The sequence below is a fragment of the Heterocephalus glaber genome, unplaced genomic scaffold (genome assembly GCF_053883595.1).
Source record: "Heterocephalus glaber isolate CG9 unplaced genomic scaffold, H.glaber_assembly_v1.0 deba00001531, whole genome shotgun sequence".
Lineage (NCBI taxonomy): Eukaryota > Metazoa > Chordata > Mammalia > Rodentia > Bathyergidae > Heterocephalus > Heterocephalus glaber.
In genome coordinates, this window is record NW_028258329.1 from 18,513,782 (window position 1) to 18,539,521 (window position 25,740).

Below are 25,740 nucleotides of genomic sequence, written 5' to 3' on the forward strand. Positions count from 1 at the left end.
TGTGAGGCAGGTGACAGAACCACTAAGCTAAATCCCTGGCTCTTGCTGTTTTTATAGGTATACAAAATTCAAGGGTTGTAGGGTCAGGGAAGCTTCCAGCCAGATTTCAAAAGATAGCCTGGGAGGCCAAGCAGTGTGCCCCTGAATGTGAAGCTGTGACAGTGAAACTGAAAGTGGAGAGGAGATTCCATGAAGGTGGAGAATAAAAGAATGTGGAACTCCTGTGGAAGGCCAAAGACAGTAAGCAAAGCCACCCCAAGAGAGAGGCTCTGAGGACTGCAACTGGCAACATTGTAGGGGTTGAGTCACCTAAGCCCTTTGCAGTTCACATCTCATCTGTTGCCACAACTTGCCCTTGGTGCTGGACACAGAACTAAGGATTTAAATGTTTGCCTGCTGGATTTTTTTTTTTTTTTTTTTTTTTTTTTTTTTTGTACCAGGGATGGAACTCAGGACCCTGTGCTTGCAAGACAGGTGCAGTGCTGCTGAGCTAAATCCCTGGCCCCTGGCCCTGTTGGATTTTGAACTTGGTTTGGTCTCATTCCTTTCTGCCCCCCACTTCTCTTTTGGAATGGAAATGTTCACTCTGTGGCATTATACATCAGCAGTGTTTAACTTTCTTCTAGATTTTTACAGGGGTTCACACCTAAGAGTTTGCCTTGAGTCTCAGAGGAGACTTTGGGTTTGAATTTTCAGACATTTGGGAACTGTTAAGACTTTGGCAACTCTTAGAGATAAACTAAGTGTATTTTGCATAAAGAGATTCAAGTGAGTCTTTTAGAGTCCAGGGGCAGAATGTTGTGTTTAGGTTGAGAATACTCCTTAAAGGATTTGAGGATTTTGACAGGAGGGAGGGATGTGACATCAGGAGTCTGCTATTCAGCTTTGTGGCCTTGGTCAAGTGACACAACCTCTCTGTGCTCCCAGTTTCTTCATGAAGTAAAATAGGGATAGTGACTGCACCCATCTCACCCCACAGGGTTTCATGATTATCACAATGATGTATGCAAAGTGCCTAAAACTGTGCCTGCCTCATAGTTGGCACTTTGTATTTGGTGTGATTAGTCATTAATCCTCTCTTGTCCAGACTGGTTTCTGGGTCCTCTGTTTTAGTTTTACCCTTCTCCCATGGGGCTGAGGAGACTGGTGGCCAGAATCCCTGGCTCAAGAGAGGACCTATGGCAACTGCCTCATGAATTGGATCTACTCTAAGAAGGAAGACCTTCTGGCCACCATCTCAACTAGTAATGGACATAGACTCTGGGTTAAGAGTACTAGACTATGGCTGCCAACCCTCCCAAGATCCCTGTCCCCACCCAAACCCCCATCCTGCACTCCAGCCTCCCACCAGTGATGAGGGGCTGGCCAGGGAGTAAAGGGCCGATACCTGAGAAACTGAGGGCTGAAGGTGCTACATCTGGGGCAGAAAGGAAGGGTTCTCATGCCCAAGGGAACCTAGGGAACTGAAGACTTCCTGGGTAGCCAGGTAGGGGGAGCAGCTGGGCAGGTTCTCTCTCTGCACTAATGACAACCACTCATCCCTGAGTGTCAGGGGGCCCACAGCTGTACATGAGAGTGACCACAGCCCACGCCCATGCCTGCTCAGGGTCAGCTTAGTCCTCACATCCTCCATACCTCCACAGGACTAGGGAGACAGGAGTCAATTCTTGTTTGATGGAAGAAACAACTCAAGGGTGGGAAGAGAAGAAGGAGCCAGAAAAAGCAGGGTTCAAATCTCTGCTGCTTCCTCCAAGCTATGTAGCCTTGGGGAAGGCACTGATCTTCTTTGAGCCTCCACTTGCTTGCTAGTGAAATGGGTTGCCCAGAGCATGCCTTTTTGGGGTAATGTTGGGTGCAGAGAGCGACTGCATTCAAAGGGTGGCATGGTGGCACCTACCCAAAGCCTCAAGAACCTGGGAAGAGCTTTCTCCAAGTCTCTCACAGACTCCATCTCTCTGGCACCTCCCAAACTACTCAAGCCTCAGCTTATCCCACCAGGGGTAGGACTAGACAGAGCACCCCCAGCCTCACCGGAGGGGTCCAGCCCCCACCCCCTAGGGCTCTTGCCTCCCTCCCTCATCTCTTCCTTCCTTTCCACCCAACTACTATAGGGAAGATTCTGGAATGCATAGAATACAGGCCACAACCAGTGAGAGGGACCCTGGGCCTGGCACCCCACACCTGCAGGGCCGCCTGCTGGGAAGAAGTGTCCCAGTACCTCCTGTTTCCCAGCCCGATCTGAGCCTGCTGCTGGTCCCCGAATTACCACATGAATGGGCACAAGCCCATCCACTCGAGCCAACCATTTGGCCAGCAAATTGACATAATTAGGAGGGAGCAGAGAGAGAAGAAAGTGCCCCCAACCCCACAGCCCCCCAGCAGGCGGCTCCCGCAGAGTCCCACTGGGGCTTTGTGGGCCGGTGCTCAGGGCTGATTAAAACCTTGGGCCCTTTCAAGAGCCCTAAGTGACTGGTCCCCTTAATCTGATTACGATGTGCAGAACCCCTCCAGCCGCCTCTGAAGGACAGCCTCAAGTACCCTGCTCACTGCAATACACACACACACACACACACACACACACACACACAGAGACATGTGCACGCATGCACACATGCACGGCACCCACTTGGGTCTGCCCAGTGGGGGCAGGGAGAGGATATCTGCCACCTCTCCTTTAGTCAGGGACCTCATCCAGTCATCTGGTCATCTGGTCGTCTTAAAGCCCAATCCCAGACCCCAAACTTCAGACACTTGAGGGGCTGCCCCTGCCCCAACTCTGGGCATCTTCCACAGGCCCAGTACCCAGGCCAGGGGCATCTGTGCCTGGGCACTCTTATGGGCACACCTGCCCAACACTCAGCCTTCTCAGGTGGCCGCTTGGGTGGCCAGGAGCAGGCTGCCCAACCCCATCCAGGGCGGCCCTCTCTTCACAGCAGCTGTGCTTCTAGGGTTCCCGGGGGATTAGGCCCAGCAGGCAGCCTGGACACAGGCTCCGTGCCCTGCCTGGGAACCAGCTCAGCCCTCACGTCCAATTTGGACCTCTTAATCCCCACTGCCCGGCCACAATGGCTCCTTCCCCCTCCTTGCTCCTGGCTCTCAGCACCCCAGCATGGCCCCCACCCCAGTGGAGCTGCCCCCAGGCAGCAGCTCAGGGTGGGCGGAGCAGCTGAGGACAGGCAGGAGGGGACAGAGAGGGGGCTCTGTCCCAGTAGCTAAGCATCTCCTCCCCAGAGCATGCGTAAGGGAGTGGGGGACTTGTGTGGAGCCCTAGAGAGTGACCCCCAGCCTGCGGTGCCCCTCACCTGGGCGGTACCCCAGCCTGGGGCCATGGAGAGGAAAAGCCCACCCTCATCCCCGGCCACCCCAGAGAGCTCCCTCTCCAGCCTGAGGCTGGGGCCAGGGCCCGGGGAGCAGAGAACAGAGAGCCAGGTCCAGTGCCCTGGGCCCAGTTCTCACCCCTGTTCCACCTTCCATGGCAGCCGAGACCTTGGATAGGGGGTTAGCTTCTTTGGGCCTCAGTTTCCCCACCTTACAACTAAGATGCTACATCCTCTTTCTGTCACTCAGAGTTGCCAGAAGGTTCAATGACAGAGGTCAAGCGAGGCCCCCAACACACAGCCAGGGCTCAGGACCAAGCTGTCACCAGTCCCGTGTCAGGGCAAGGAGGAGCCTGGTGCATAGTCAGATACACAGATGGCTCAGGCTCTGGGACGACTGCCTATGCTCACAGGCCTGGTGGGGAGACACCCTCCCAATGTGCAGGTTCCCAGTGAGGGGCTCCAGGACAAGCCCCCTGATGCCAGCTCTGAGGCCTCTTGCCTGCCCACATGACTGGGACTGGGCTGGGGGGGCATGGGCCTCTTTCCAGGACCCTGATCCTCAGTGCCCTCCAGAGCACCTGCCCCAACCCAGGAGGGCCACCCCTGGGGCCCTCAGAGCCTGTCCTCAGTGGGGTCCTTGCGCCCTCCCTGGTCACAGGAGGTGCTAGGGGCGGCGCCTGCATCAGCTGGCATCAAAGCACTGCACCTTCCCGGCCACACCACCCCCCACTGTGTCACATACACCTCCCCCTTTGTCACAATGTTTTTCACTCCCATAAAGCAAACTGTCCAATTAGAGTTGGGGCCTCGGGCTTCCATCTTCGGGCCTTAATTACCATGCTCCCCTTGGCAGCTGCTGACAAGTCCCAGAAACAGGGAGGAGAGGGGTTTTGTCTTTCCCCAGCATGGAAAACGAGGGGTGGGACAGTGCGGGGACATGAATAGGTTGCATTTCACCCCCTCCTTCTGCCTTCCCTCCACTGGCTCTGGGGAGAGGAATGAGCCTGGCATGTGTGTGTGTGAATTGCAAGGGGGCGGGGAGGGCGGAGATGCAGGCAGGAGAGGAGAGACCTCCCCTCCCTCTCCCCTGTCCCTGCTTCCCAGGAGCCTTTGCTCGGAAGATCTGGATTCTCCTGTTTCTTCTCCAGCCACACATGGCAGAGTTCAGGGTGGAACTGTGTGTCGGGTCCATCCCCCTCTAGAAGTTCGTCCCTGAGGGCAGGAACTGGCTGTGACTCGGCCCAGGCTGCTTCTGGGTCCAGGGATTCCAGACTCCTGAAAGCGTCCCTTGCTATGCAGGGACAGCAGGGGTGGCTTGGTGGAGGAAAAGCAGCGAAAGGGCCCTCTCTCGCTCCAGACTACCCTGCAGGAGTGCCCAGAGCAGCCCTGCTGGACAGGGTGGCAGGGTGGCAACTGGCTCAAGGGCATTTTTGGAATAGCTGCTGTGCTGAAGAAGGGTCCTCGAGGGAATACCCCAGCCTGAAGCTGAGTGCTCTGGTGCCCTTTAGTATGGGACAAATCCCCAGTGTGGTAGCCCCTTGGTTGAGGGTCAGGGCTGGGGCAGGAGGCTGGGTCTCTTGGGTTCATTTCTCCCTCAAACTGGCCCTGTGGAGTATCCACACCCATTCTACAAAGAACAAGAATGTTTATTCAGGGAGGCTACCTACCTGGTGGCACAGAGAAGTCTTGGGGACCCAGGAGCTCTGAGGGGCTGATTTTGATGGGGGGGGGCGCTGCCCAGCGGGTGGCAGCTGGCTGCTGAGTTGCCTCCTGGAAGGGTCAGGCCCAGCCCAGGTCCAAACTGCTTCCCTAGCCTGCTTGGCACCAATGTGGCCACCAAGACCCAAGATGGGAGCAGACTTTCTGCAGCAGGACCCCCACTTTGAGGGGACTCCCCCTCCTCTGTCCTCAGGGCTGAAGAGGGATGGGGTGGGAGAGGCCCCCTGGGTCTGGGCCAGCAATCAGCAATCGGGTACTGCTAGTTTGCTCCTGAGTCCCCAGGTCCTTCCAGAACCCCAACAGTCTGTGGAGCCTGCAGGGAGAGAGCCAAGAATGGGGTCCCTGCCAGGCCTGCATGGCCCTTTGTGTACCTTCTTGTTTTGTGGATGGGGCAGCCACTAGATGCAGTGGGTTACAGGCTCCCTTTTGTCATTCCAGCTTTGGGGGTCTTATTTGTTTGTTTTTTGCTTTTGTTTCTAAGGAAGGGTCTGGCCACGCTGCCCAAGCTGGTCTCAAACTCTTGGGCTCAAGAGACCCTCCTGCCTCAGCCTCCTCAGTGGTGGAACTACAAGCATGTGCCACTGTGCATAGCTGCAAGCTTTCCCGTTCCTAGAGCCCCAGCATCCTCTCTTGTCATGTCACTTAGCTGTTGGTCCCCACCCAGCTCTCTCCACGCCCTGTCCTCCAAGGAGCAAAGACCACAGAGCCAAGTGCACCCGAGGCCCCTTTGGCACATTCAGCCCGCCCAGCCTGCCCCCCCCATCCCACACAGGACGTGGAAGTGCACATCCTCATCTCTTCCTGCTTGCTTTCTGTCTTTTGCACTGATTCAGAGGGCAGAGTCCTCACTGGGAGGACCGGCTATTGTCCTGAGGGACAAGCCAGGCCCAGGCTGAGCTTCTCACCTGCCGGGGGGATTAGGGTACCAAGACTGCTGAGAGGGCAGGTGCTCCCGAGGGTATCAGGAGGGCCGGGGGCTTGAGGGTGGGGTCCTCAGTGACGTGGCCAGCGCTGTTCTCTTCAGGCACCTGTGGAAAGAGGGGGCAATTCCAAGGACCCGGTCCTGGGCTGTATTCCAGGCCCCGCAATGTCTCTGGTAGAGCCAGAACCACCCGACCAAGCCCGGAGCCACAAATGGTGGGAAGCGAGCGCCACCTTGTGGTCTACATGCAGATCGCAGCCACGAGCAGCACTGCTCTGATTCCTGCCCCTACTTCCCCAGGGGCAAAGCAAGGACCAGACAGAGTCCTTGCCCAACAAGGTCAGGGGCGAGACGTTCAAGCGAAACAATGACTTGTGATTGCACACGCCTTATCAGCAAGCCTGAAGGATTCTGGAAGGTTGTGCTGAACCCATTTTTGAAAGATAAGTAGGGCAGGTGAGAAGCAGTTGCCGGGCAGCTACAGACAGATCCTAAAGTAGGGTGAGGGTGGGGCTGGAGCTGGGGTGCAGAGGTGCCTGGAAGTGGACTGGGAGGTGGAGTGAGGTGCGGTAGATTCGCCCTGCCACGGCCTCCTCACAGACCACCTCTTTCTTGCCCTGGGGATCCCCTGGCTCACTCCATCTTCTGGGGAGCCACCTCAGCCTCCAGGTATGACAGCCTCAGGGACTGTCCAGTGGCTTTCTCTTCTACCGATGCAGAATTTCTGTATTCCCTGCCAAGTACTGCTGAAGGTGTGCAGCTGAGAGAAGGTGTGAACTTGGAACAAATTAGCGAGATCAAAACAAACAGGAGGGAACGTCTACATAGACACTGGTAACATCTCTGGTTCATTTCATGAGCATCAAACCCATGTGGTTTCTAATTGTGGTGTCTCAAACAGTTTACCGTCTGACGTTAAAGATAGGATGGAAAGAATTTGTGCTGAGGAAAAAAAGCAAGTTTATTAAGAATGTAATAACAGAGCTGGGGGTTTAGCCCAGTGGTTCTGGTGCCTACCTCACAAGCGCCAGATCCCGAAAGTTCGATCCCTGGTACCCCTCCCCGCCAAAAAAAGAATTGGGGCTGGGGATTTAGCTCAGTGGTTACGCCACTTGCTGTGCAAGCTCAAGGACCCGAGTTCGATCCCCAGCACACACACACAAAAAAGAATGTAATAACAGAACAGTTCTTACACTAGAGAGATAAAGAAAGAAAGAGCAGGATACTAAATTGGGCAGATAATATGATCTCAACTGTGTAAGAAAAATCTATGCAGAGGTTAAAAAAAAAAACAATGACAGGAAATATACCAAAAAAAAAAAAAAAAAAGATTAACAGTGCTTAAATTAGGGTAATGGGGGCCAGGGATTTAGCTCAGTGGTTCCAGCACCTGTGTCGCAAGTGCAAGGTCCCAAGTTCCATCTCTGGTACAAGAAAAACAAACCAAGATACTCATGTAATGGTACAAGATCCCAATGGTGAATGTAACTGTATTTTATACTGAAAATGTACCAATAAACTTAATGGGAAAAAAAAGAATTAATAGCAAAAAAAAAATTAGGGTAATGGGTTTTTTTCAGTGCTTGGGACTGAACCCAAGACTTCACACTTTGTGCTCTACCACTGAGCCCCCAGCCCCTAGTGATGGGATTTCTTTATATTTTTCTCTAGATCCAGATTTTCTATAATAAGCTTCTTGTCATTTTTAATTAAAAAAACAGAAACTAGGGGGGTGTAGCTTAGTAGTAGGGTGGTTGCCTACCATTCAGGAGGGACGGAGCTCCATCCCCAGCATGGCCAAAACAAAACAAAACAACAACAGAGCAGCAACAAAAAAACCCCAAAACAAAAACCCCAAAAACAAATTTGAAGTTAATGTAAGACTTAGCATATACATGAAATTATATGAATTATATAAGCTATATTTAAGTTAGGTGTGAATTATAGTGGATATTAGTTTGAAGGACCCTGAAAACTTTTGATATGCTTGTGAAAATACAGAGGCAGGGGGCCAGGGATTTAGCTCAGTGGTTCCAGCACCTGCCTTGAAAGCAAGTGCAAGGTCCCAAGTTCTATCCCTAGTACCAAAAAAAGAAAAAGAAAGAAAGAAAGAAAAATACAGATGCAGAGCCAAGTGTGGTGGCACATGCATGTAATCCCAGCACTTGGGAGGCTGAGGCAGGAGGATTGCTGTGAGTTCAAAGCCAGCCTGGGCCACATAGTGAATTCAAAACCATCCTGAACTACAGTGAGACTCTGTCTCAAAAAACTAAACAACAAACAAACAAAAACAGGCAAATGCAGTGATGTCCTTCCTTCTGGGGGCCACAGAGACAGGCTGGTCCTCATCCCCATCTTGAGGGACCAGGGAGGAGGCAGGGGGCTCCACCTCACCCCTCCTGCCCCCAGTACAGCCGGGCCGAGCATCCACAGGAGTGGCTTCTGGAAGAGATGCCTGCCTGTGGCCACAAACACCTGAGGGAGGTGCACTTTTAAAGAAACTAAGTCAAAAATAGTCCACCATTTTCAGTTTCTAGGTGCTTTAGCAGTGGAATGTTGAAGAATTCAGTTTCTTACCCAAATCACCATGGAGTGCATTCACACGCAAAATCCCAGGCCCTACAGAGTTCAGTAGATTTCTGGGGCTGGTGCCCGGGAGGTGGCATTTCTGCAGGTCTCCAGGGGGCCCTTAGGGGGACTGAGGTCAAGCACTGAACTGTGCACACCCTGAACATCAGTATCGCCTAGCAAGCTTTTAAAAAGTCCCAAAGTCTGGGCCCCAACCAGACCAGTTCAAGCCAAGTCTCTGAGGCTTTGGAAGCTGCCAGGCAGGTATGATGTGCACATGAGGGCTGAGACCCCTGCTCTGGTGTGGATCTTCTTGGGTTTCCCACTGGTCACCCGTTCTGGGCTGGGACATGAGTATTTGCATTTCTAACAAGTTCTGGGTGCTACATAGATTTCAGGGGATACTCCAGTCACAGCCCTGACCGTAGGCTTCTTCTGGGACCCTGAAGGGTGTGTAGAAAGAGAGGTCCTCCTGGGTGTGAGGGTGCACCCCATAATCCCAGCATTCTGGGAGGGCTAAGGCAGGAGGATTGCCAAGTTCAAGGCCAGCCCAGGAAACCTGATGACTTAGAGAAACCCATTCTCAAAATAAAAATTTCCAAAAATAGAGAAAAAGAAAAGAAAAGAAAAGAAAAGCACACGCAAACCCCTCCAATCCTGAGGTGGGAAGGGAGAGAGAAGGGAATCTTCAACCTGCAGGAGCCGCTGCCCCCCCCCCCCGCCGAGGAATAGGGTGACAGGCAGATTCAGCCTCGGGGTGCAGCTGCTCTTGGGGGTCCATAAAACTCACCTCCCAGTAGACCTCATCCTCAAAGCAGTTCTCATCAGCTGCCTGTCCCCAGAATGGTAGTCTCAAAATGAGCCCTGAAGAGAGTTGGAAGCCCCAGGAGCTCAGGAGATGCCTCCTCTCCATCTGCTCCAGCCCTTTCCCTCAGCTGGGACCCACCAGGCTCCCCTTGGACAGCTCAGGGTGCCCCCTCGCTCACCCACGATGATGCCGCCCATCAGGGCCATGGCCAAGCTCAGGAGGAGGCCAAACACCTGGAACTTGCCCTGAGTTCTCGAGGTCTGGACATCCTTTGAAAACCTGGGGTAGAGGCAGGACAGGGCCCCACAGAGAGGATGAGTCACCCCTGCCTGCCACCCTGCAAATGCTCATGGGCACGTTGGCCTGGGGAAGACTGGGGCACTTGACAGCTGGTGTCCACGTCTTGCGGAGGGAATGAGATTGGGAGAGAGACAGCATGAGATCCCAGCAGGCCAGCAAGAAGGAGGGATGGGGAAAGAAGGAGGACACCCCACCTCCCTGCACCTCCACTGCACTTACCCTGGCTGTGCATATATATCAGGGCTGGCGAAGGCCACTGTCACAGCACCCACAATGCCGCCCAGGACGCCAGGGATGCCGTGCAGGTTGTGAATGCCACATGTGTCCTGGATACGCAGCCGGGACTCCAGGAATGGCTGAGGGGGAGGGGCTGCTCAGGCTGGGGCTGCAGCAGGGACCCAGGATCCCCCCATCCCTTAGCATCTCCCGGGGTTACCATGCTCCTGCCAGTCCCTCTCCAGCCCCAGCCCATTGCCTGAGGCCCTCACCGTCAGGAACACGAAACCCAGGGTGGAGATGGAGCCGCAGAAGAAGCCCACAATGAGGGCACCATAGGGCATGAGCATCATTTCGGCTGCAGTGCCCACGCCCACCCCTCCGGCCAGCGTGGCATTCTGGATGTGCACCTGGGTGTGGGCAGAGGGGGTATGCTCGGTCCTCTCCCTAGAGCACCAGCCTATGCCCACATGGTGGCTCAGAGTCTACACCTGCATGTTCCCTTTCTGTATGCCATGGGTACCCGTGTGCCCCACCTGTGCGTCTGGACACACTTGTTCACACCAGGTGCTGGTGAAACCAGAGCTCCTGTCCCAGTTCTGCTCTGCGGGGGGCTGTGGGTGCACAGCCTGTTCCCTCTGGTGCCCAAGTGCCATCTCTGTGTCCAGTGGCAAAAACAGCTGTGCCAAGAGTGTGATGCCAGGACACTATGCAACAATATGCCCCCAATATCACCAGGGAGACAGAAAAGCACAGTGTGTGGACGGGTGAGCAGCCTGAAGGCTGGTAACTGGAGGGGCACTGCAGAGGGGACATGGCCCCAGCGACCCTGTGGGTAGTGGGGAAGAGGAGCATGCGGAACAGGAAGAGAGGGCAGAACAGCCAGCCCATCCTGAGGATCTGGTCTGGGTTCTGCCAGCATCCAGCTATGTGTTCTGCACAAATCATTGTTTCCTGAGCCTCAGTTTCCTCATCTTCAAGATGGGTGCACTACCCAGATGCTGCTGCCTCACAGAGGCTCTGGCAGGCCAAGGCAAAAAGGACCCACCCAGCACAGGTGGCCCAGGGTGCCTCCCCCTGGGCCCCACTTACCATGTCCAGCTTGCCCTTCTTGTGCAGGGCACTGGACAGTGCCACCGAGGTGAGAACGCTGGCTGCCAAGGAGCAGTAGGTATTAATGGCAGCTCGGTGCTGGGCGTCCCCGTGGTAGGACACAGCTGAGTTGAAGCTGGGCCAGTACATCCACAGGAAGAGAGTGCCTGGGTCAGACATACAGGCCAGTGGCTGAAGAGGAAGCATTAGACAACCCCTCCTGGACTCTTCCTGGAAGGCACCTCTGCCTCACCAGCTCCAGGAAGTCTGCCCTGCTCCCATAACGGGGTGAACACCCCTAATATGTCCTACAGCACCATGCCAAGAACCCCTTCCCCACTGCAGGGAGTTATGAGGGTGCAGCCTCCTCCCATGCTGCACTAGGAGGAGACAGCCACAGGGGTGTGGGCAGCAGTGTCTCCGCAGTGAGTGGACCCCCAGAAGTGGGAATGCACGCCAGCCCCAGCCAGGGTGCAGGACAGTTCCTGGTTACCATGGTGTCTGCCTTGAGGAATTCTAGGGAAAATACAGGTGACCAGCTTCTTTCATCCCCATGGAAAAGAGGCAGACAGCTAGGATTCTAGCAGTTTTGGGCCGGGGATTTAGCTCAGTGGTTCCGCCACCTGCCTCGTAAGCAAAAGGTCCTGAGTTTGATCCCCGGTACCAAAAAAAACAAAAATTTAGATCTAGAAGTGTTTACAGACAATATGCCTCTGCCCTGCCCCAACAAAGAACTGGCAGCTGTGTGGGGGCAACTGTGTGGGGATCAGACATGGAGATCATGGCCACCCTCACCCATCACAGTGGTCCCCACTCACCATGGGAGTCCCCATTCACCATGGCAACCCAACCATCATGGTGACCCTCACCCATCATGGTGGCCCTCACTCATCATGGCACCCCTCATCCACGATGGCCCCCATCCATCATGGCGGCCCCCACCCATCACGGCAGCCTTCAGTCATTACGGTGGCCCTCACCAATCATGGCGAAGAGGTCCGAGTGGTACACAGAACTCTGCCTCTGCTTGCTCTGCTCTAGGTTGTGTCGGTAGAGGATATAGGTTACTGTGAGCCCAAAGTAGGCGCCAAATGTGTGGATGGTCATGGAGCCCCCTGCATCCTTCACCTGCAGGGCAAGGAGCCTGTTGGGGTCTGGTGCCTTCTCTCCTCCCTCCTCACCCACACAGCACACAGACTCCTCAGGCTGCAGGGTGGAGCTCAGCCAACTGGGAGGGGCAAGGTGGGGGTCCTAGAAGCCAGGCTGTAAACTGCTGGCAAAATGCCCAGGCACCTCATCCAGCAATTGGAATGTTCCAGATGGGGAAGTCAGGCTCGGAGGGGACCAGCTCAGCCACAGGCTGAGAGAATTAGAACCCAAGGCAGCCCCATCTCGTGCCATCCATTCACTTCCTTTCACACAACTAACCCAAGGCCGCCCTGCCCAGACGGGCAATGCCCACGCAGCCCCCGTCTCCTACTCTCTAGTCTCCCGGGTAACCTGCTGTACCCCCTCCCCATCCCCACTGCCACCTAGGATTTACCCTATGTGAAATTAAAAACCACGGCTGGGTTGTAATCAGGGGAATGGTCCACTCTGGCTGCTGGCAGAGATTGGCCTGATGGGCAAGCGGACAGAGCCAGGGGACAAGTCAGGGAGAAGAGAAATGGTGGCTGGGACTCATCTGGTGGCTGAAAAAGTGGCAAAATGAATGACTGAATTTAGAGTGGCCTGACTCTCCCTATTAGGTGGGCACTGTTCCAGACAGAGCCCCAATATAGAAGAGGAGAGGGCTAAAAACTGCAGGGAGTCCCTCAGTGGCACCTCTTACCTAGAATTCAGAATTGGCCAGCCCCAGAGGGCAGCGTCTCTGCCACAGTCCTTGTGAATGGCGTCTCTGAGGTTGTGTAACGGCATGCCCTGTGCAGCTGTCCCTGGCTATCCCTGGGATCCTTCCTTACAGATTTGCCCCCTCAATACACTAGGTCCTTTGCTTGGCAGAACAATCTTGGGATATGGTGTGCATGCAAGAGTAAGTATAGGAATGTCCCCTCCTTCCATGTGACATGCAAGAAAGAGAAAGGAGAGGGAAAAGCAGCAGTCCAGGGTTGCCTGCTATGTCCAGGCCCGGGGCTGAGGTGCTGTGGCAGCTGCCTAGGAGACATCATGACTCCCACTTAGAGACAAGGAAGCCGAGGGTCAGGAGGATAAGGGACTTGGCAGGCTGGTGTGTCCTCCCCCCCACCGTGTCCCCTCGGCCACCTGCATCCCGAGCCCTGCTCACCTCTAGTATGTTGAGGAGAATGTACTCATTCACTGTGAACAGCGTCACTTGGAACAAGGTCATGATGAGCAGCTGGATTGGGCTGACTTTGCCCAGCACAGCTCCAAAGGCCACACAGACAGAGGCCACGCAAAAGTCAGCATTGATGAGGCTATGGAAGGACAGACAGGCTGGGCAAGGGGCTGGGACAACAGCAGCAAGTGACATGCCAACCCTGGGCTTGAGTCTGGATTTTGGCCGTCTGTGGGGTTTGGGCTTGTGGCTTAACATCTCGGATCCTCAGTTTCACCATCTGGGACAATGGACCCACAGCAGTTAGGGCCACATGGGTGAAGTGCCAGGCACGAGAAGCCACCTCAGAGACAGTTTGTGCTCAGGCTGCAGGGACCGGTTGCTCTATCGTGTGCCTGTCATGGGGCCCCACCCTTCCAGCAGCTCCACTTGCTGCCTTCTCTTCCAGGAAGTCTCCGTTTCCTCCAGCCAGGAGTGCTCTCTGCTCCAGGTGCTCAGCACCGGCCCCATGCACACCTCCCACTGGCTCCAGGGCCTTGCTAGAGTTCAAGCCATGGGGACCGTCCCTTGCCCTTACCCATGACAGAGGATCGGTGTCTAGGGAACAGGAAGAGATGCTTTCCTGCAGGAAGGTGGGATGAGGGGTGGCATAGGTGGAAGGAGGGAACAGGCACACAGGCCTCCCTCCATAGGGACCCCGCAAGCCCAGCCAGCCCAGCAGAGAGCTGGTGGGAGGCAGATGGAAAGATGGGCAGTCAGGCAGACTTTTGGTGGCCAAAGTACACCTTGGTTCCATCCATGTGTCTACTTTCCCCTGTGCAGGCCCCCTCGTCCCCTGCCAGGGGCAAAGCTGTCCTTCTTGATTCCAAAAAACAGACCCTACATGACACCATAAGGGTTGTTCATAGGACAGCTGTTGGGACAGAAGGGGCTGCTTCAGAGAGGTAGCTGCATCTGAGGACACCCCCACCTCGTGCTGGGGTGTGAGGCAGGGACAACAGACTGAGGGGCCAGCTCACTCTAAGGCCAGTGTGGAAGGGGGCAGCAACCCTCCTGGGCCAGAGGACACTCACTGGGACATCTACTCCACCACCTGCCTGTGTCCCCAAGGCCTGGCCAAATGATCAAGCACAGGAGGCACATTAGCCACATCACCTGGATGGAAAGGGGAGGCTCACAGAGGCCGACACAGTGGCCTTGAGTCCCCTGAATGCAGCCATCTGATGTAAGTGACCATTAGGAAGGAGCAAGAGATGAGCAAAAGCCAAGCCTGACACCCTCTGCAGCTTCAAGGTGAAAATGGGGATGCCACACCTCAGGGGCCTCTAGAGTGACACTGGGTCCTGGACCATGCAGCTGGGTCAGACCACTATCCCAGAAGGAGGCCCACATCTCAGGTCCACAGGTCAGCCATGGGGACGGCTTGCTTGCGCCAGCCACAGGCACCAGAGAAGGGTTCCAGGTCAGTGTGGAAAATTGGGTCCACACAAGACATTTTGCCAAAACTCAATTTCTCAAATGACCTGCTTGCTGAATAACTGGTTCTCCAAAAACCTGTTAACTCAAAGTTTGTAGTAATTCCCTTTGAAGGGTTTTAAAAAATTGTATACTTTCCCCCATGTTCTCCCTAATACGTGCAATCTGAAAAGGATAGCATGAAAGTGAAGGGAGACAATTATTAGGCAAGAGGAAGGAAAGAGGGGGCGAGGAGTGTGAGGGAGGGTAATGGAGAAGGATATGACCCAAGTATACTCACCAAAGCCCAATATTCTGTAAGATTAATAGATGCTAATAAAAGGATGGGCAGCCAGAGCTCAAGTGGCACCATAAGGGTTGTTCATGGGATGGCTGTTGGGACAGAATGGGCTGCTTCGCAGAGGCTGTCGCACCTGAGGACACCCCCACCTCATGCTGAGGTGTGAGAGAGGGACAAGCTTGCAGCCACAGTTACGTTGCTGCACTGGCCAGTTAAATATATTAATATTAAAATTATATTTTTCACACTTTGGGTCACTGGTACTGGGAATGAGAATTCCCACTGTAGTTTGGACTTCAGAGTGATATGCATGCCAAGGATTTTTTATGTACAAAAGGACTGATTTGTTGGTTCCAATGCCTATTCTAGATTAGCCAATACTGTATGTTTCCTGTTTCTCTTAACGCATGGATTAGTTAACTGGGTTGAGTGAATCAATTTACAAATGTCTGGCAGGTGTTTTAAATTTCAGACACCCAGGCTATGATACCTATCGGTGCCCTATATATGAGAGCAGGGAATTGCCCTTTATATGGGGTTTCATACAGCTTGCCTCTCAGCCTTTCTGTGGATTTAGTCTGGAGAAGGCTAATGAGTATTGATTTTTCAAGCCAGTGATGATTTTCTCAAGTTAAAATGTTTGGGGGGAGATTGAAGCTAGGGTCTTGGTGCATACGGGGCAAGTGGTCTACCATCGAGCCACATCCTCAGCCCTTTTTATTTTATTTTGAAATAGAATCTGTCTAAGTTGCTCAGGCTGGTCTCAAACTTGTGATCCTCCTTCCTCAGCCTCCAGAGTAGCTGGGATTACAAGTGTACATCACTGCACCTGGCATGAACATTTTTTTCTTTACTCAAACTTGTGATATCTCTGCATAAAAAGGCCAGCTAAACAGAACTCAAAAAACAACCTCCAATAAACTAAATTGTGTCTAAAACTGGGGAACTCTCCTGCAGGCTCTTGACTAGGTCCCAGGCGACATAAACTGCTGTAGGTTTTGTAGTGTGCCATAGCACAGAGAGTCTGGAGAGGACTGCTTTGCCCGCTGGGTCCTGGCATGTTGGCTTGGGGTGAATTTATTTGGAACCTGTGGAGGTAGGTGCCTCAGGAGAGGCCTGGAGGAGGTCGCCTCAGAGCAAAGGAAGGGACTGAGTTACCTGAGGGCAGGGGCTGGCGGTGCTCATCAGACAGAAGAGCTGTCACAGAGGTAGGTCTCTCGGAAGGACGGAGGTGGGAAGAGATGAGGACAAGGTGGCCAACGCTTGGAGGCTGAGGCAGGGGGCTTCAGCTCTCACCCTGCACACCCATCGAGCCTACAACTCTTTCCAATGCCTGCCCCTTTTGGGGAGGGGCAATGCAGGGAGAAGCACCTGGTTTGGCTGGATTCTCCCTACAGGGACCCTCCCACAAGCAGCCTTTGGGGCCCCCGCAAGCTCCTGCCCTCAGGACAGAGGGCCTGGGCCTTTCTCCTTTGGAGAAGTCTGGCCTCAAGTCTCTGCAGACCTGGATGCCATTGGAATCCCTGCCCTGGAAAGAGCTGATGAGAAAGCAGAGTGTGCGTGTGTGTGCGCGCCCGCGCGCGTGTGCTGGTGTCTGTCACAGGTCTCCCGTGTGACCCGGAAAAAGAGCCGCCTCAGGGTCTAAACTCCGGCCCCGCCCCACTCACTGGGCCCCGCCCAATGTCCGCTCGGTCCCGCCCAACAACTGGGCCGGTCCCCACCACGGGTTAGTCCAGTGCCCCGCCCCCTATCCTGCTCCCCCAATGCACAGCCTCACTTTACCCTGGCCCCTCCCAGTTCCTCCCGCCTAGGCTCCGCCCCCACCGAGCCCCGGCCCAGCTCACTTCTCGATGCCCAGGAGGATGTAGCGGCCCTGTAAATCCAGGTGGTGGAACCAGCCCTGCATGAGCAGCGCCCACTGGATGCCGAAGGCCGCCAGCAGGAAGTTGAAGCCCAAGGCCCCAAACCCGTAGCGCTGCAGGAAGGTCATGAGGAAGCCGAAGCCCACGAAGACCATGACGTGCACGTCCTGGAAGCCTGCGGGGAGAGCGCGGCAGGGTTTCGGCGACCGGCCAGGGCCTGCTCATTGCCTTCTGTCTCCCGGCCACTGGCCCGGCCACGCGGACCCCAAGCCCATCTCCCTCTTCCTTCGTCCCGCGTCGAGGCTCAGAGCTGGCCATGGTGACCAGTGGCTCTCCTGCTGGTGGACCGGAGGACTCCGCTTGGACCTGGGCTGGCCCCCCCCCTGGATTAAGTTGGGCCAGGAGATGCCCTTGGGAGATGATGGCTTTCACTCCCACCCTGCAACCCAATGGCTCTGCTGGTGGGCAGCTGGGCATGTGAATTTAGGGACTAGAGCACAGACTATGGGCAAACACCCTATCTGTCCCACCATCCCTCACCTTTGCGGTGGAGAATCAGTCCTCACCTGGCCAGCCGCTCACACCTGTCACCACCACCTACCCTTCCCCCCATCACAAGACTGGAGTTTGGACTCAGCTTCTCCGTCTCCCCAGGGAAGACTTTGGGGACGTTCCCAAACTGGGTGCCGTCTGTTTTGCTGACTTCATGGGTGTTTCGGGGATTCAATGCAGGTGTGTGTGCAAGTCGCCTCACACAGTGTCTACCCATAACGGGATCAAAAGGGGCAGGTGTCATTATTTATTGTCACTCAAGCAGGCCTGGCTCAGAGTTCCGATCCAACTCTTCTGTCAGCTCATGATGTGGCCTGGGCCAGTTACTTCCCCTCAGAGCCGCAGTTCCTCAACAATAAAACTAAAGAGCTAGCTTAGAACGGCCTTAACTGTCCTCCCAGTGCTTGAACTGCACAGCACTAGACACCAAGGAAATGAAAGCAGTCAAAGAGCTTTGTGAAGCGATGAGTCATAGAAGTTTAAAACTCTAAATGGCCTTGCAGGTGTGGTAGGACCCTGGTCAGATTGAAGGGCTCCTACCAGGGATTTAGCTCAGTGGTTCCGCCACCTGCCTTGCAAGTGTAAGGATCCAAGTTCGATCCCTGGTATCAAAAAAACCCCCACAAAAAACAAAAACCTAGTTTGAAGGGCTCCTGCTGGCCACATCTGGTACAAACAGAGCACCAAAACAATTACGTGCTGGGCCGGGGATTTAGCTCAGTGGTTTCACTGCCTGCTGTGCAAGTGCAAGGACCTGAGTTTGATCCTCGGTACAAAAAAAAACCCAACAAAAACACAATCATGTGCTATATTGTATTAAAACCACTTTAAAATTGGAATTCATGAGTCCATACTGATAATAAATGGGTAAGTGAATAGCAGGAGGACTCCTGCTTACAGTAGACTACTGAAATGGAGAAGCCGAGGGTGGTAGCACACACCTGTAATCCAGGAGGCTGAGGCAGGAGGGTCACAGCAAATTCAAGGACAGCCTAGGCTGCATAGTGAGTTCAAGACTAGCCTGAATTACATAGCAAGACCCTGTCTCAAAACAAAAAAACTGGACTAGGGATTTAGCTCAGTGGTTCCGCTGCCTGCCTCACAAGCGCAAGGTCCTAAGTTTGATCCCCAGTACCAAAAAAAAAAAACAAAAAAAAAAACCACACACACAATCTGAAGAAAGTGCTGGGTGTGGTGGTGCCCCCCTATAATCCCAACACTTGTGGGGGGAGGAGGATTGCAAGTTCGAGCCCAGCCTTGGCAACTTAGCAACTTAGAAACCTAGTCTCAAAACAAAATATAAAAATGGCTGGGAATGTAGCTTAGTGTAAAAGCCCTGGGTTCAATTCCCAGTACCACCAAAACAAAAACAACTAAAAACACACACACACAGAGAGAGAGAGAGAGAGAGAGAGAGAAAGAGAGAGAGAGAGGGAAAGAGAGAACACAAAGGGAGAAGAAAACTGTAGAGTTGGAAAATCTGCATGGGGAAATTTTGCTGAGGAGAAGGACACTTGCACTGTCTCAGAAGTTCTCTCAGTAGATTGCTGATTAGTTGCAAGGGAGGAAAAGGAACAATAGTAATCATACAGTGGAGAAATCAGACTGTACCTAACCTGGGTAATCAAGATTGACATGACCAATGAGGACAGGTGAACACTGTGTGCATCCAGATGTGACACCCTGAAAAGGACACTGTCACCTAATATCACCTACATGGTATTCCATCTGCAATGCATAACCCAATCTAATCCTGAGAAAACATCCAACAAACACAAAAGGAGGAACCTACTGATACAGGGGAGCTATAGTCTTGAAAAACATCCATGTCATAAAAGATAAAGGCCTCTGAGATGTTCCATATTAAAAGCTATGATGCCGGGGATGTAGCTCAGTGTCACCGTCCCTGCCTGGCAAGCTCAAGGTCCTGAGTTCAATCCCCAGTACTGGAATAAAGAAAGAAAGAAAGAAAGAAAGAAAGAAAGAAAGAAAGAAAGAAAGAAAGAAAGAAAGCCAGCCATCCCAAGTAAATGCAATGCCTGACTCTACACTGCAGCCTGTATTTAGCCAGAGGGGGTTTGGGGAGAACTATGAAGGGCATTATTCGGTCAACTGAGAACACTGGGTATCACATCATTGTCGTTTGTGAAGGTGGTTACTGTGGAAGAAAGAATCCCTATCCTTAGGAAATATGCTGGAGTATTTCAGGGCAGAGGGCTGTATGTGTAACTGACCTGCAGAGAGTTCGGGCTTGGGGAGTGTGTGCGTGTGTGTGTGTGCATGCACTTGTGTGTGTGTGTGGCTATGTGGAGTGAGGGAAAGTACAAATAGCTAAGTCTGAGTGAGAGAGTATGTCATGTACTATTTCTGTTTTAACAGCTTTTGTAAAGTTGAAATTATTTCCACATAAAGTTTATAAAGAAAAAGAAAAGGGAACTTCAGGGGCCAGCCAGGCCACCTGCTTCCTCCTCCTCATCGCATCCTCTGCCAGCCTCCCTCTGGGCCTCTGGGCCTCAGTCCCACTCTGAGGTCCTTGCCTGTGGCATTTCCTTCACCCCAGATGCTGTCCCTGCAGAATGGCCAATAAGCTCCTCTCTGAACAAGGGTCAGCAAAACGTCACCTGTACACCCAGTTTCAGGCCGTCTCTCTTGTGGCACCTTCTTTCTCTCATAGCTCGTTACAATTTGAAGTTCTATGTTTAGTTCTTTGCCCAGCCTTGTAGACTATGTAACAGCAGGAAGGCAGGGCCATGCCCACATCACTCATTGTGGTGTCCCCAGTGCCGCAGTGGAGTATGGGTGGGTGACTAATGGCTGTTACTGTTGTCCCTGCAGCACTCAGGCATGCCAGCCGGGCTTTCCAGTCAGGAGGGTCTGCAGCCCTCTTATCCAATGCCTCCCATCCACAGGGCTGACAGGCATGGGTGCCCCTGCAGCTGGGCCAGGGTAGTGGGGGTCAGTGTTCCTGCTGCAACTGCCCTGACCATGTCTGTCCTCATCTGGGTCCCCTCCAGGCCATGACCACAGGCCTCTAGGCTGGCAGCCACCTGGAGAAGGCACAGGGGGCCTGGCACACTGAAAGGTAGGAGGGCAGGCCGATGCCAGAGAGCTAGGGGCCCCTGAGATGTCGCCCCAAGCTTCCCTCAGAGTTCATGAGAGCAGGTTTCTCTGTATACACAGCTGAGTTCACGAATAATCGTGTTTCATGGTTTGTCACGTCTCCAACTGTTGTGAGCGAATGTATGTGAAGCACCATAAAAGGTATTATGGTTATTCTGGGAAAAAGTGAGGGCTGACAGACGGGAAGAGGGCTGTGAAGGAAGGGGAGGTGACACATTCACATGACAACTTTAGAAGCAGGGAGAGGAGCTGAATGGCAGGGTGGCAGGGCTGTTGACAGACACAGGACAAAAGGAGAGGAGGTGGTGTGGTGGCAGGAAGGTGCCAAGTCCCGTCCTGGCCACAGTGAGCCAGAGATGACGTAGGGAGCACCCCTAACCCCACCCAGGTGAAGGGGAGTGTGGGGTCAGAGACCTGGTGAGCCTGGAGTAGGGCTGTGCATTGGCAGCTTGGGAGGCAGAGGGGGCCCCAGGCCAGGGGCTGGCTGTGCCTTGAAGCCAGCAGATAGGCAAGGTGCTGGCAAGGGGTATGAGGAACCTGTGGGGAAAGCCAGCCTCATGGACGGCGGGACCTTTTAAGCAGAGGGCTGCCAGCTGCCTCATGGCATAGAGGAGCCACGTGGGTTGGGGCACAGCTGAAGGTCGCCAAGGGACATCCACAGTATGGGGGTTGCCTTCAGTCTCTGTAGCCGGAAGGGGCTCGGGGGTCGTCGGGGTTCTCACCTTCCTGCCCTTCTTTCCTCTCCCTGTTTCCCAGGGCACCTTGTACCGCTCTGACCCTCTCTGGCGGGGTCTCTTTTTCTCTCTCCTCCCTGGCACAGACACCAGCTTGCCACTCTTCAGCCACCTCTCTTTCTCTTTTTCCCCCAGCCTGGTCCTGATCTGGTGCTAAAACATCTGCTCATTAATCTTTCTGCATAAGATTTGGTGCTACCTAATCCCAGCACTCTGGGAGGCTGAAGTAGAAGGACTGAAGTTCAAGCCTGGGCCACTTAAGAAGACCCTGTCTCAAAATTGAAAAGGGTGGTGTTGTCTGGGGATGTAGCTCAGTGTGAAGGCCTTGCATTCAATCCCCAATGCCAGAAAAATGTTTTTAAAAAATCATTTTAGGGGCCAGGGATTTAGCTCAGTGGTTTTGCTGCCTGCTGCACAAGCACAAGGGCTCGAGTTCGATCCCCGGTACCAAAAAAAAAATCCTTTAGACAGCAATGATGGGAAAGTCCAAAGTGTATGATGTCAGCAAAGGACGCAACCTCTCTGGTCCAGTTTCTTTATTGGTAAATGATGTGGGAACAGTGCTCCACACAACTCTGCCCAGAGGTTTTGGGGCGCACATTTATTGAGAACATCCCATCTGAGCCCGGGCACCGGCCTGGCTCTTTATCAGTTGCTCAATCATGTGAGCTGTTACTTCTCTTTTTCTCTTTCAAGACTGACCAAGTGCAGGGTGCATGCCTATAATCCCAACACTCAGGAAGCTGAGGCAGGAGGATTTTGAGTTCAAGGCCAGCCTGGGGTATATAGCAAGACCTTGCCTCAAAATCAAAAAACAATAAAACAAAAGCCAATCAAATGAAAAGACTGGCCAGGTGCATTGCATTGGGCTGGTGACTTGCTACAGGTGCATGAACTACTCAAGCAGCCCTACCAGAACCCTTCCTCAAACCTGTCCCTGATGCAGTGGTTGGTGGGAAGGCAGGCGCAGGCAATGGCTTCCAGTGCTAGGAGCTGCCACCAGGGGGCACCCGTACACAGGTGTTGTCACACTCCCTCCATTCCCAGCCACTCCTACTCACCACAGGGCAAGATGCCCCTTTTCCCTCCATCCCTGAATCCTCCAGGAACTTGTCTGAGTCTCCCAAGTGAGAGGACAAAGTTTCCCACACGAATAAACCACTGCAGTACCGTCCCCTCTGCTGCCCTGACCAACCCCTGGGGCCAGCCCAGCCTCACCTGTTTGCTGAGAGGCCTCCAAGCCAATCTCCCTATTCCCCCCTCTCCAGATCCACCTCCTCCTGTCCTACACCAGCCCTGCAAAACCTCCTAGGAGCAGGGGATGCTGAGAGGACAGCAAAGTCACAGAAGATTCTGGAAAACAGTTGGCTGTGGGTATGGGGCTTGGCTTAGTCCTACCCTGGGCTACCGACTGACTGAGTGTGCTGGGTCCCTCGTGGAAAGAGTAAATGCCTGGCCAAGCAAGCAAATGGCACTTTGCAAAGGAATTTAAATGCTCTGGTAGTCAAACTATTATCTGGGAGACATTCCCAGCCACATGTCTAGGGGGGTGCTGGGTCTCCATTTAAGCCCTTCTGTCCACAGAGCACACTGGATCCACCTTTACTGTGTGCCACTTTGGGCCATGGATGAGTGCCCTGTGTCTCGAATCCTCTTGCACATCTCATAGCTCACATCACGCTTCTGTTCCACTAAGAGCCAGCGTCGTGGGGTTACCACTCACCCCATCGGGTGGTGGATTCCAAAGTCAACCACTGGGTCTCTGCTCTCTGCTCTGGGAATCAGGTGCTTTATCAGGTGGAACCGAGTCTGAGATGCAGGACCCAGAGCCCCAGGTGACCCCGGCTTCCTGGCCTCCTGAAATAGACCTTCTTTCCTTCAAGTGTTTGAGGCCAGGGCGCCTCTGCCCAGGCTCTCTCCTGAAACATGTCCCACTGTTCCCTTTGTCTTCCCAAAAAACCTCTGAGCCAGCCTCAGGTGGCTGTCCTTGGGCGAACCTCCCTGCAGCTGTAGCCCTTGGCCATTCAGCTTTCTGTTCAGAAGCCAACACACCTCCTTCAGGCCACTGCCAGGGTCCCCAGCTAGCCCTGTGCCTGCTGCCTTGGAACAGTCCTCAGCTGGAGCTGTACTCCCCTGGGAGCTGCAGATGCCCAGCAGGCTCTGAGAATCCCGTGTGACAAATGAGGGGTGTGCAAGTGAGACAGCCCAGACCCATGACCGAGGAAGGTGCCACCAGGGCCTTCCTTCCACCTGCACCCCTGGGAACTACCTATCTGCTCAGGAACCCAGGCTTGGGGACCAGCCAGGCTAGAAAGCCCCATGCCCTCTGTCTCCTAACCACAGCCATGAGGGCTGATGGGGGCGCTGGGGAGAGGGAAGGCTCAGGCTAGAGGTGGGACAGAGACCCAGGAGTGGGCTCGGACCCAGGGCAGCTACCCTGGCTCCTGGCTTCCTTGCTGAGTAGCCTTTGCAAGACTCATCTTCTCTCTAGCTTTACTTTCCTCACCTGTAAAATGGGGGTCCTAATGGTGCCTCCCTTGTGGAGGGAGCACATGCCAGTTGGAGTGGCTGCCATTACAGTATCTCCTGCCTCATCCAAGGAGCCATGAGGCCAGGGTTCCCCTCAACACTCCTCTCCTCGGTCACTTCCTGCTCCCATGGCCTATAGCTCCCCACACTCACAGGGAGGTGGCACAGGAACTCAGGACCTCTTTGATGGTGGGGCTCTCTCCACCTTTTTTGCTGCAGCACTGGGGATTGTACCTACGGCCTTCACACTGTGCTCTATCCCCAGCCATTTATTCATTTATTTGTATTCTGAGACAGAGTCTTGCTAAGTTACCCAGGCTGGGCTTGATCTTCCTGCCTCACCCTCCTGCAGTGCTAGGACTACCGGCATGCACCACTGCACCACCGCACCCAACTTCCCTCATCTAGGGCACATTGAGCATTCATGCTCCCCACCTCCCTACACCCCCCTGTTTTTTTGGTACTGGGGATCGGACTCAGGACCTTGCACTTTCGAGGAAGGAGGTGGAACCACCGAGCTAAATCCCTGACCCTCTACACCCCCTTTTGAGGCCACTCCGCTGCCCTGTGTCTCCCCTCCTCACTGTCCACTACTCCTATGAGACTGTCACAGATCTAGTCTGCCCAGAGCACTGAGCACACCGAGGCCCTGGGTGTTGGGGTGCACCTCTCTGCTCCCAACAAGTCTGGGAGTTTGTGGAGACTCACAATCCAAGATGTTCAACTGTTTGTCCTGGACAGTCACGGTGCCTGCCTGGGTGGACAATCCGCTCCCGGGAAGGGTGGAACCCAGGGTGAGGAGCCCCAGGCAGAGGGTGTGGCCTCCAGCTGACCCCCCCAGTCTCCCTGCTCAGTCCCCCACCAGGACACAAAAGGTTGGCAACATAGAGGACAACCTGGAGCCTGAACCCCAAGGCCACAGCTGTCCAGACTTCTGAAAACGCTGGCCTCAGCGGGCTGGGTCAAGGCTGGGGTCTCACCACCAGGAACACACCTTTCTTCGGTCACCTCCCTTCTGGGCGCCATGTACCTATTAATACGGCCTGTGGCCATCCTGACCTTTGGAAGCCCCTTGCTATGGCTGGCTCCCACTCAGCCGGCACCCCTACCCCAAATTCAGTCTTCATTCTGCAGGCTGCCGAAGTGAATACGGGCAGCTGTTTGGGGACCTAAGTAAAATGTCGTACCTGGGTACCTGGAGGTAGCAGATGCCCTGCTCTTGAGCGCACAGCCCTAGAGTGGACACTGGGTGGTACAGGTGGCCGCTGGAGATGAGTTTCGGGGTCCCTTCCAAAACTAACAGTCAATACCAACAGTCCAGAGCGTTATCATTTATGCTGGTAGACTAGGGGAATCAGAAAGCACAGGGCGGTGGAGAGGGTCCCCAGCCGGGAGTCAGTCCTGAGCGCGCTCGGACTTACTCGGGTAGCGGTAGTAGAACTCGTTCTCCAGGTCGCTGGAGATGTTCCTGCGCTTCTTTTCCTCCCACCAGCTGGCGTCGGCGTCGGGATCGTAGCGCACGAACACGCCGAAGAGGACCACCATGGCCACCTGCAGCAGCAGGCAGGCCAGCGGCAGCCGCCAGCGGAGGTTGGTGTTCCAGGCCATGCTATGAGTGCACCGGCAGCCCGGGCGGGCGGCGAGGCTTATATAGGAGCACGGGGCGGGGCAGCCGCTGGGGCCGCCTTCGCGCACAACCGGGCACCGGGCGCGCCGAGCAGAGGGCCCGCAGCTCCCGCAGGGATGGGGCAACGCGAGCGGGCTGGAAAGGCCAGCAGGCAGCGGGCAGCGAGCCCCAACTCCTGGGGGGTCTCAGGGACACCTGCCCCTTCCCCTTGGGTTCTGGGGAACAGAGAAAGAAAGGGGTGAGGGGTCGTCTGAGGGCATCCATGGGTTCCTGCCGAGATCTGAATAAAGAAATTCGCAGGCATGAATCATGATCACTG

General features: G+C 54.3%; 1 protein-coding gene across 3 annotated transcripts; it reads right to left on the reverse strand.

The window, feature by feature from the left end:
- Positions 1-4,945: 4,945 nt before the first annotated feature.
- Rhcg (Rh family C glycoprotein) lies at positions 4,946-25,411 on the reverse strand. 3 transcript variants are annotated; one of them, XM_004852763.3, is made up of 11 exons: positions 25,216-25,411; positions 16,842-17,034; positions 13,230-13,380; positions 11,926-12,073; positions 10,946-11,112; positions 10,126-10,263; positions 9,857-9,993; positions 9,516-9,616; positions 9,320-9,393; positions 5,945-6,067; positions 4,946-5,352 (listed from the first exon to the last, which is right to left on the reverse strand). In XM_004852763.3, the coding sequence occupies exons 1-10, from the start codon at positions 25,400-25,402 to the stop codon at positions 5,957-5,959; spliced, it is 1,407 nt and encodes a 468-aa protein (XP_004852820.1). In that variant the 5' UTR covers positions 25,403-25,411; the 3' UTR covers positions 4,946-5,352; positions 5,945-5,956. The 3 variants fall into 3 exon arrangements, with proteins under 3 accessions (XP_004852820.1, XP_021120473.1, XP_021120474.1); XM_021264814.2 differs by lacking the exon at positions 11,926-12,073 and having other exon boundaries at positions 10,946-11,137; positions 25,216-25,407; XM_021264815.2 differs by lacking the exon at positions 10,126-10,263 and having other exon boundaries at positions 25,216-25,407.
- Between the last annotated feature and the right edge of the window lie 329 nt (positions 25,412-25,740).